An 11,291-nucleotide genomic window follows, 5' to 3' on the forward strand; every position below is an offset into this window, starting at 1 on the left:
TAACAGATAGGGTAAAGTCACTACTCATTTTGGCCTTTCAGTTTGAAGGATATGTGTTTCATAAGCATTGGAAGGGACTTATTTATCTTTTGTACAGGCTAGAAATCTGTTATAGGGTTGACTTCTCTTTTAGAGTAAGTGTGTAAGTTTATACGATCACTGGTTAATAAGGCTTTAATTAGAATGCTATAATTTCTGTTATTAATGGATTTTTCCCCCCAGTGCTGCTTTGTTAAAGAGCCCTTAGTCGTCTCAGGAAGATATTAATGGAGCACATTATTACCTGATTTGTCACGTTCTTAAATGGACAACCCTCTTCACGCCTTACTCTACTCTTCTTTGCAGTTTTTACAAACAAATACAAATGTCACTAAATAATTGCACTATGCGTGACACGATCCTTTGGTTTTCAATTTAATCACTTGCACAGTAATAATGAACTCGACTGTTGCTGCTTCAGATCAAACATGACTCAAAATACAAACAAGATCAGAACAGGAGAATTAAAAAAGTTATCATGATCTGTTGTTGTGTTCATGGTCTGTTTTTGAGGCTATATATGATTAACTCCATATAAAATCAACTCACAGCTCACAGCTTTGTCTCCATTTTCCCCAAAATTTGAAACAAATTACATAGGAAAATTCCCTAGGTATTGATTAGGAAACTATGGACCCATAAGATGAAGCGTTGTCTATATATAATGTGTCTCCAAGACAGGCTCACAGTACGTAATGCATTTAAATCACAATACAAAGCAGCAACACAACTGGGTAGTTAGCAATATCATATAATAGCCACTATAACTGAAAGAGAAGCGTACTGGCAGCACAAACGTCAGCACCGCTCACAGTAACTGACACTGGATCAGTTCACATAATGCACTAAGGGAATGTGCTGATGTTAGCTGGGACACCGAGGCATGTAAACACCTTGTCCCATCTCAGTTTTGAGAACACAAAGTGTGGTTTCCATAGTAACGCTTCAGTCAGACCAGCTTCTCGCAGACACTTAGCGAAACAACACACAAAACAAAAAGCGGCAGAGGGTGTTGTCAGTGTTGCTTTATCACTGTCGGGAAGAAAGAGTCCAAGTTTTGTGTAATTAAACAAGAGATGGCAGGAAGCACTGCAAGCTCACTACTGATCTATATTAAGCCCTTTTAACGGCAGACATTTTGACATATCATAGCAGAAAAAGCACAACTGTGATTATTAACAATAATAATAATAATAATAATAATCACCTGGTTATTGACAATGAGGAGCAATGATTAGTTTTACTGGTTACACTGGTGCTTTTTCAGCTGTGATAAATCAAAATGTCTGCTGTGAAAAATGTCAGTAAAAAATGATTTTTCTGATATTTACATTTATATATAGGTTTCTGTCAAAATTGTATAAGAAGACACCCGTCAAGAGTTGGACCCGCCCCTTAATTAGTGGTAAAGTTACATTAAAGTAACCATAGCAACAGTAGCCTACTATGGCTTTGTTACTATCTGTTACTATGGCTAACTAACAGGCCATAGCGACATATAGTCTTCTAATCTTAAATTAACTAATGTAAGCAAAACGTTATCTATCTAGTTAATAAGAGTTGATTTAAATGAGCTAGCTTTCAGATGTAACTAGTACCTAGCACTTAACATATTGAAGTATAGAAAAGAAGAAAGTTGACCAAGGCTTGCTCAACTGTTATTGGGGCACAGGGCGGAACTTAGGAAAGGTCAATTTTATCTCAATCTGGGTTATTTTCATATATCAGCTCGTCTCCGAGTGTATTATTATTATTATTATTATTATTAAAGCTTGGGGCCCTTATTGACTGCCTAAGTGGTCATTTGCATTTAGTAAAATGCATCATCTAAATGTCAACAGAGGTAGACAAGACAGGTAATGATGCACGTCTGAGAAGAATGCCCCGATTATTTCATTTGATATTGTGCTTTAGTGATTCATATTCACAAACTTTTACAGTGGAGGAAGGACTTTGAAGGTCTCGGGCCCTGGGGAAATTTGGCACTTTGGCTTCTTTGTCCAATTGGCTTGATTACTATAACTTATTTTGCAGGATAAATAAAAGCTTCATAGTGGAAGAAAAGTGGTTAAAAAATTATATTTCTACTTTCTAGGGCTCATAATGTGCAGCACTTACTTGCTATGCCCAAAAAAATCTTTAGCTCTTTTATATATTGACAATGTGGTGATAAGAACATGTCAATACCTATTAATATTGAGATCATGATAGGCAGTCACTGGCATCACTCAGAGGCCATAATTCTCTACGTCCATCTAGCTTTTCGCTTTCTTAGCAAATGCACACACACACACACACACACACACACACACACACACACACACACACAAATAGTGCTGGTGTGGCATGCTCTCCAGCTGTATAGGAGCTAGTTTACTATATCCAGCTCCCAGTAGACACCAGGGTGAGTGCAACGCTCTCTTTTCCTGTACTTCTGTTATTAATAACTGCTGCTCCGGTCCTGCCTCGGGGCAAACTGACCTCGCTGTTTTCCACTGCACTGCTGGTTGTTTTGCTGAGAAATTACCTCCGTTCCAATTCTCTGTTATGTAATATGTAGGAAACAGTCACACTGAAACACACGCAGCCCAAGAACAGGACCATTTATTTCAGATGTAGGATTCATCAAAATGTCTGTTTCACTGGCAGCTCAAGCATTAACATTTGCTCGGGTTTTGCTTGTGAAACCGAGAGTCTATACAAAGAAAAAATAGCCTCTTTTATCCATTTTTTTTCCCCACAATAGCCTCCTCTTTTTTCTTCTGCTTCTAACTCTCCAGGCAATATTTAGCATCACAGCCAAAGTGGACATATGGCGTATAAAATAGCTTGTGAAAGAAAAAGGAGAAAAAAAAGAGCACGTGTGCTAGGCCTGACAGCAGCTAAAAATGCGTGCAGCACAAAGACTGGGTCGTAATTTGAGAGTGGCAACGAGGAACATGGGCAGAAGCATCATGGTGGCCATCAAGGTCCTCGGGCATAAAGACAGGATTATCACAGAGAGCAGGAGATAGTGGTGCCCCAGGAAACAGAGTGCTCTCTCCTTTCATCATCCATTCTTTGTGGGTCTAAAGGCCAGGCCAGCAAAGAGAGGAGCATCCCACCAGCAGGGGCTCTGGTCTTTCTGACAGACCAGTCAGACTTTGCTAATGTTAGCCCCAGCATTATGAAGTTGACTGCAGATATATCTGGGTAATTGCTCATAGGCTACAAAAGGATGTTCACCAAAACATTCTCGCAATGAAGGCCTCCATGTGTCCTCTTTGTTACAAGTCAGTCTTTGATGTATTCATGAATGAATACTGAATGTCAGGCCAATACGCTTTGAGCTGTACGTCTCTATTCAGGCCCAGAAAATGGTCTCTCAGATTGATTTGCCCATTTAGCTGCTCTGTAAAGAACAGGAGGCTGTGGTAAAGTCTGAATTTCAAGTAATCGTAGCACAGAAGAGACTCAAGGAGAGATCCATGTGATTTTTGTCGTAGTTAATTTCATAGTAAATCAATTGCTCTGCTACAGAGATGTGGTAAGACAATGAAGTGCAGTGAATGGATTAAGACTAATACCAGATCAACCGCCGCATAAGAATCTATTCTATTAACAGCTATTAGCTATCTCTCATGTGGCTAAGTGGGCACTGCAGGGTGATAACATGAGGCTAATATGTGCAATTTGGCTCATTTTTAGTGCTTTCCCGACGCAATATCATCATACTTTCACTTTTTTCTTAAATACATACATGGTTACCTGCCATAACTCATGATAGTACACAGTTCAAAGTAATATTCTGTTTTTAGTATTAGAGGTCCTTGAGGCATTGAGCAGGATCTATTGGCAGACATGTAATATTATATTAATAGGTATGTTTCCATAAGTGTTTAATGTCCCGAATATAGAAATTGTTGTGTTTTTGTTAAGTTACAATGAGCTGTTTTTATCTACAGATGCCACAGTTTGCGGCCAATGGATTTTTGTTTTGAAATGGGAAAACCAAAATTGGGAAACAAGCAACCTTTCGCCTCGTTGATAGAAAATGGCACAAAAAGTAGATTTTATCATCATTTTTATTTAATATAGAAGATGTGACATGCAGGTTCATATAAAGGATTTTTTGATGCGTAGTAATGAAAAAATAATGTAATGTAGTTTTTTAATTATTATTATTATTTAATTAACCCTTTCCAACACTGGTACTAACATTAAATGTTCAAACTGTGATTTTAGAATCCAACTACCAGTCAAACCTCCCAACCTAAACCAAATGAGATACTTACTTTTATTTCTGTCCAGTTTCATCATCATATTCAGATTTTCATTGCAGCTGTGAGTTGTCTCTATATTTACTTTTGTCAACTGCATTGTGGGTCAATAATATACAACACCACACTCCAAAATAACCAGATAAACCTTGCACTCTAACTTTGTTTTTTTGTTGTTGTTGTCTCTTTTCCAGTTTGAACTCATTACTTTGTATAATATGGAATTGGGAAACAACTAAAATGTCCTATTTGTGGAGTTTTTAAATGTCTGTGATTATCTGTAATTAATGACACTGTAATTAATGACAACTTAGGCACATACATACTAATGCAGAATCATCTGCAAAGCTATTTTAAGACATCACTGGGTTTTTTCATGCTCATGCTGTTGTAGTGGGGGTTGTACATTTTCACAAGAATGAATCTGGTTGTTTCTTCTGAAGCAAGAGGACTAAGCCCTGACGTCCCACACTGACACACACTGACTGTGTGCAGATAAACCAAGAATAATATAAAGCAGAGGTGAACATGGAAGACTGGCACAAGCTTAAACATTATCCTTTAGCTTATCCATGTATCCAGAAGACTTGCACGCCCGGATGAACTTGCATGCACATTCCTCCTGTCCCAGTGTCTTTACGAGAACACATTGCTGTCCTTTTAGAAGGGCACAGTTCGTGCATTATGTCATGGAATAATCACAATGCAAGAACTGTGCAGGCCTCCCAAGGAAAATGTCTGTTATGTGATGGAAACACATTAAGCTGACAAGACGAGCAGAAGCTAATGTGAGTATAGCCGCTGGGCAAGATGCTGCCTGTCTACCAGCGTTTCAGTGCAACCTGGGTCATTTTATTGAGTTCTGTCGCTGGTCATCAAAAAAGACACAGCGCCGATGGCAAAGCAACTGTCACTGAAAACAAATAAAGACTTCTTTTTTTTTTATGAGAGCTGACACTTCTGGACTCTTGACACTGTTGTCATTAAAGGCACTCCTCTGAAGACCAAATCACCAAGTCGGAGTTGTTCAATAATTTGAGCTGCTGACAAAGGAAACCTGACAGTTTGTGAGGAGATTGATAGTCTGACTGAGGACAAGCTTTAGAATTCAGAATTAAACAGTTCTTGTCTAATTATTTTAATAAACATCATGATCCTCTGTATTTCTAACCATATCATCCAATAATGTCCATCAAATTTCTTACTTCATCTTAGAATTAATGCAAGCAATATTCAACTATCCAACACTATTCTGGTTCGCATGCACTTTGCATAATGAAACTGCATTCAAATTCCTCCTCTTCTATATTTTGCCCTTGAATTAAAAATCATACAATACTGCTGACAGCTGCAGGACAAGATAGGACACAATGAAACTGTTGTGATCCCTCTGTGGAAATATTATAGCGAGATACACTAAATGAACAAAAGGACAAAGGATTATCTGCCTATTAGGTAACAGAACTTCAGTATCAAATGTCTTAAAGCTGCAAAACGGTGTTTAATTTGTCTATTTTATGTGTTTATCCTCCGTTATAATGGTCATATATTTATTATGAGACATCTACTATAATACATTTACATCATGAAAGTAGTGTTTTGCAGATTGGAGGTCTGTCAGAATTTGGGGAGCACAGCACATTTTTTGTCCACTTACAAAAATGTTAAAACCTGAAAGCTAAATTCTTTGTTCAAATATTTACAAAACTTTAAGTCCCAACAAAGTGTTCCATCCATAGGCCTCCTCTATAATACCACGGCTCTATTTTTCTCACACCAGATTACTGAGGGATAAACCTACAGTAACAATATTACAGATTTATAATCCTTTGAGAGGCAACCGAATTACAGCAGCATAATAGCATCAAAACCATTGAGATTATTCTCATTATTAGCAGTATTATTAGGTAAATAATATCTCTTTACAGCAAGCCAGAAAGGCTGGTAGTTGGATTTTCTATAACGTTGACATTTACTAGCTGAAGGCATCGTATTGACAGGCCACCTGACTGAGCAGCGGAGTCCCAGTGACGTCAGCAGGGAGAGATGAAGCACCTTAGGGATTTTTAACCCCTGCTTGCTTCAGATTTGCACTGAGTGGAAAATCTACAACTCATTTCAGGTGCACTTATACAATCTCTAACATCTCTATGAGGTAAGAAAGCTTCCTCTTAGCTCTGAGTCTCCACTAATTTTCCTCTTGGATGCAATTTTTTTTTCTCCTGCTCGCTTTCATCTCAGTTTACTGTCAAAAGATTATCGTGCCTAGCCCCAGGAATTGTGGGGTTTCCTTCCTATTTGTTCCTGGATGGTGTCCATCTAAGCAGATGCTGCTGGCTCCTCCTGGAGCTTGAGGCCTCCCACTCTGTTAGACGGCTGGGCGTCCCACAGCAGTCAGGCTGTCCAGACTTTAGCTGCTTGTACAGCAAAATGGAGCGCTAAGCCAAGCGTAAATGAAGACGATTCTGCCATCTAATTAGAACCTATTTGGCCTTTGGAGAAATATACTGAAAAAAATACATATTTTCTTGTACTTTTTAGATAGTTTCAATTAGTTTGTCTTATCGTAGTGCTGCTGCTGCCTGAGCTTCAGCCTCAAAGCAATTATGGTCTGTGTTGTGAAAGGTGAGTTTGAAGTACAGTGTGTGTTCACCTAACACACCCACCACCTTCTGCCTCCCTCTTCCTGCCTTCCTCTTCTGTGTATTCCCACTTTGTTTGTTTGTTCAAACGGGGTTTTTGCATTTTACGAGTTTGTGTCTGAGTGATCTGCCAATTAGGACAGGACATATCATCCTGAAGAATGTCTCAACCTCCAACAATGGCATGCACACCCACACACACACACACACACGCACACACACAGATAGCATGCTGCACGCTTGGAAGTTCTCTCTGTGTGGTCTGAGCTGCTTCCCCTGTGACTGGAGTGCAACTGAAGAGACAGACGCGAGGAGAAGAGATGAAGTGCGAGAGGTGCGATTTCTTACACCTTCACAGAAACAACAGGTCGATCCAACACAAACACATGTCCATGCACTCCTGCTCTGACAAGTCACATTAGTTGTTTAGCACCTGCGTGTTCGACAAACAGCATCAAATCTGTGTACATTTCCATATGCCAGGTGCATTAAAAACTCAAAAACAAGCCACTTTGCTTCTTTTGCAACATCATCACACCAAACAGGGAGTGACTGAAGCTTTAAAAGGCTGGAATCAAGATGGCCCATCCAGGGTTGTTGTTCTACATCTTTCATTATTAATTCATTGTTGTATTGATTGTGTATTCATCTGGATGGGAAACGGAGGAGAGCTGATGTCTGAGGCAGCTGTATTATCCCCTCCTCTCCTGTTTCTTATCTGGCAGGGTGCTGAGGCACGGGGAGGATGCAGGATGAGCCGCATGCTACTTTGATATGAGCGTCTGAAAGATGGCCGTCAAGAAACAAAGTAAGAGAGGGACGATGCGATGCGATAAAAAAGGACATGTGAAGGCAGCATTTTGGTCACATTTTCGGAAGAAACGCTTATTCCTGCCAAGAGTTAGCTAAGAAATCCTTACTACTCTCACATCTGTGCAATAAATATGAAGCTACAGCTGACAGACAATTAGCTTAGCTTAGCATAAAGACTGCTAACAGCTAGCCTGGTCCAGTTTTAAGCAAAGCCAACAATAAAAGAATCCCATAACATCTGGCAAGTTGTGGTTTTAACAGGAGGTTATGCGACAGACTTTCTAAAGTCTTGTGCCAAGGTAGCTGTGTCCCCCCCCCGGTTGATGCTAAGCTATGCTAACTGGCCACTGGTGGTAGCTTTATATTTACCGTACAAACCTAAAAGGGGTAACAATCTTCTCACCTAAGTCTGCACAAGAATTTACATAAATATATTTCCCAAAATACGGAACTATTCTATTAATCAGGCTTGTTAAATTATAAGCGTTGAGATTCTTCTTGGTCAAACATTTGCCCAGATGGTCCAAGCCTGGCTCTATTATTTAAGGATATCTATTATTTAACATTTTGGGGGACGTATGGTTTATTCACTTTCTTGCTGACAGAATAGAAAATCAACACCACTAAGCTAGCAGCTTAGTTTGCTTAGCTTAGCATAAACAACTGGGAAACAGCTAGTCTGGTTCCGTCCAGAGGTAAAAACTAAAGCTCACTAATAAACACTGCATTTGTGAAACAAACAAGCCAGGCTAGATGTTTCCCCCTTTTTTCCAGGCTTTATATTAGGGTAACTGGCTGCCCAGCTGTAGCTCTATATTTACTGTCTACATGTGAGAGTGGTATCAATTTCCGTCTAACTCTTTTCCATATTTTATCATAATAACAGTTCTACAACCAATCCAAAAAGAAGGAAATTCATGCGTGGATGCTGGCCTCCTGCCCCTTGAAGCACAGCGGGATGTTTCTTTTAGTGCCACTGAACAGGCCACTCTCCAGGGACATTAAACAATACCAAACGCCCACGCATGTCACACCTTCGATCTCATGGGGGAGGCCTAGAAAATGGGGGAAAAATGGAAAACAAAACAGCTCCTTTGTCTGTGGAAGGAAAGTAAATCATACATTTGGCTTGTAAACTGGAGCTGTGGTGTAAAACAGGTTTGACTGCTCATCAGTTGAGTGTGCAGGCTAATTTCCTTTCAGATTGCTTCAGTGAGACTAAGTGAGTGAAGCTGCTCTGAGAGGCTTTAGTCTGGGATAACACCAGGTAGCTGATAGCCTATTACAGTATAATCACTGCAGGTTTTGACTCATTTGCAATCCGTGCCTGCCTGTGAGCGACTCAAGTGTATCAATTAAAGATTCATTGAAGGCAGTACACACACAACTAGTGATCTGGATTAAATATTCATTGGGAAGATGTTGGTCCGGATCATATGAAGCCTTAACACTTTCCACTGCACATCAGGACCAGTAGCATAAATATGGCACATTACACAGGCAGGCTGCAGCAGCAGGGGTGGCTTTAGGACACGATTGTACAAAGCACCCAAATATGAGACATATTTTAGCCTGTCTTCATATGCTGATGCTGGCTGCTGTGCTTTTTTTTTTTTTTTTTTAAATTGGCTGCCTCTCATCTGAGGAAGGTTCTGACTCATCGCAGATTTATCAGCAATCCTCCTTGAAGAAGGGAAAAGAAAGGGCACACGACATTTTCTTGAGTAGTAAAGCATGCAGCAGAGTGAGTTTGAAAAATAAATTAGGGCCTGTAGCCAGAGGTTTCCACCACTGCTACATCCAGTAACATCCAGGGTTATTTTTAGCATCGTGCCACCTTGTCAGACTGGAGGAGAGAAGAAAACCCCCACTTGTAAGACAAGGGGAGGCCAGTGGGAAGCTGTGGTATGTTTGGGGAGTCAAGTATGAGCACCTTAAGCCCAATCTAGGTACATGTATGGAGATTGGAGTTGCACTGGTGGTCACCTGAACTCACCTTTAGGACATGCATCTTTCTCACACTATTAGGCTATATAAGTAAAGGCACCACATGTGCTTTATGATCAGGGTCTTTTAACGACAAAAGTGATGTTTTGCTGAGCTTGTTGTTACCAGATGTTGCACCAGATTTTCTAATTCTATTTATATGTCACCTTTCAGTTTTTAAACCAGCTGTGTGCCTACCTGAATTCAGGAGCCAGGTTGGGCTTCAGGCCATAGAAAGCAGCCGATAAGGTCAAAAGCCAACGGGGAACAAAATTCCCATTTTCACACTCCAGGTAAGGGGCAGACCACTTGACATGCGTCTTGTCCGGGATAAAACTCTCTCCTCTTTTTAAAGAATTGTCAACTGATCTAAAATCTTGGCTCAGCACCCTCTTATGGAAACTGGGCTTCTTCTTGTCTTTGACATCGTGGTACCACTCTGTGTCTGCGGTGCGGTTGTGCAGATGATGGTGGGCCATGCTGGAGAGGTCTTGGAGGACTATCTCTCCGCCGGCCCTGGTGGCTTGGAGGAGCACCGAGGGCCCCGCCACGGACGTATCCGCGCTAAAAGTGACAACCGCCCGGTGGATCTTGGCGTCTCCCTCCAGTATACTCCTGACTAAGGCATGGTACCACTCAATGTCTCGCCGGAGACTCTGCTCCCTGGACCTGTTGGCTTGCAGGATCATGTTGAGGAAGTTTGTGGCGTGCAGCACCGTATCCAGCACGCTGCTCATGGAGTAATGCGGGACGGCTTGTGACCTTCCCCGCAGAGAGGTGAGCTCGTACCTCCGCGAGCAGTTGGCGTGCTTTAAGGTGGTCGAGTCCCCCGTGTGAAGAAAAGCCGTGACCACCCTGGGGAGATGCTCCTCTGTTTTCTGCTGCAGCTCCGCCGTCTCCCCGGCGCGGAGATGCGCCAGCTGCCGACGGTGCGTCTGAGCGCCGTTGATCGGCTCCTGTGCTCTCATATCTCCCCCATGCGCTGACCATTCCGCGTATTTATGGTTTGATCCGATCACAAATCCCACTTGCAGCAGCAACGACAGCCGGAAAACAGCCATCTCCCTCCAGGAAAGCGTCCACAGATGTTTTAGGGGGGGATTGCTGCTCGGAATTACAGTGTCGTTGGGCGTGTGTGCTGTAAAGAAAGAAATCAAAACCAAATTGCTCCGCTAAACCATCGCTTCACCACTTGTAGGATATTCTTGCAAGCTCCACGCCTCTGTTTCTTGTAATCAAAAAGCAGAGGAAGAGGGAGGGGGGGACGTAAGGAACCCCCTCGCTGTCCTCGCCAAATCCCTTCTTCTTCTTTACAGATGCCTCATACAGCTTGTTGATGTTGAGTATCCGCTTGCAGCTGATTCCCCCCACCTCTCTCTCCCTCACTGTAGACAAGACTGTCTTGCCTTTGCCGTGCGGCGGACGTTCTCCCTCTGCGTGTAGGCTACATAGACTGAATCAAACCGAGGAGGAAGGGAGGGGTAAAAGGGGGCAGGTTATTATTATATTTATATATTTCTTTTAAGAGGCACCGAGTCAGGGAGCTTCTCAC

The 11,291-nt window shown here is 41.6% G+C and overlaps 1 protein-coding gene across 2 annotated transcripts in view; it reads right to left on the reverse strand.

The window, feature by feature from the left end:
• The window catches only part of gpr158a (G protein-coupled receptor 158a), a 66,181-nt gene extending 54,890 nt beyond the window's left edge, over positions 1-11,291 (reverse strand). The window contains exon 1 of one of the 2 annotated variants that reach the window (XM_051410812.1): positions 9,938-11,291. In XM_051410812.1, coding sequence (XP_051266772.1) covers positions 9,938-10,800 — 863 coding nt within the window. In that variant the 5' untranslated portion in view covers positions 10,801-11,291. The remainder of the gene's footprint in view (positions 1-9,937) is intronic. The other variant, XM_051410813.1, reaches the window with a different exon arrangement.

The sequence above is a fragment of the Dicentrarchus labrax genome, unplaced genomic scaffold (genome assembly GCF_905237075.1).
Source record: "Dicentrarchus labrax unplaced genomic scaffold, dlabrax2021, whole genome shotgun sequence".
Lineage (NCBI taxonomy): Eukaryota > Metazoa > Chordata > Actinopteri > Moronidae > Dicentrarchus > Dicentrarchus labrax.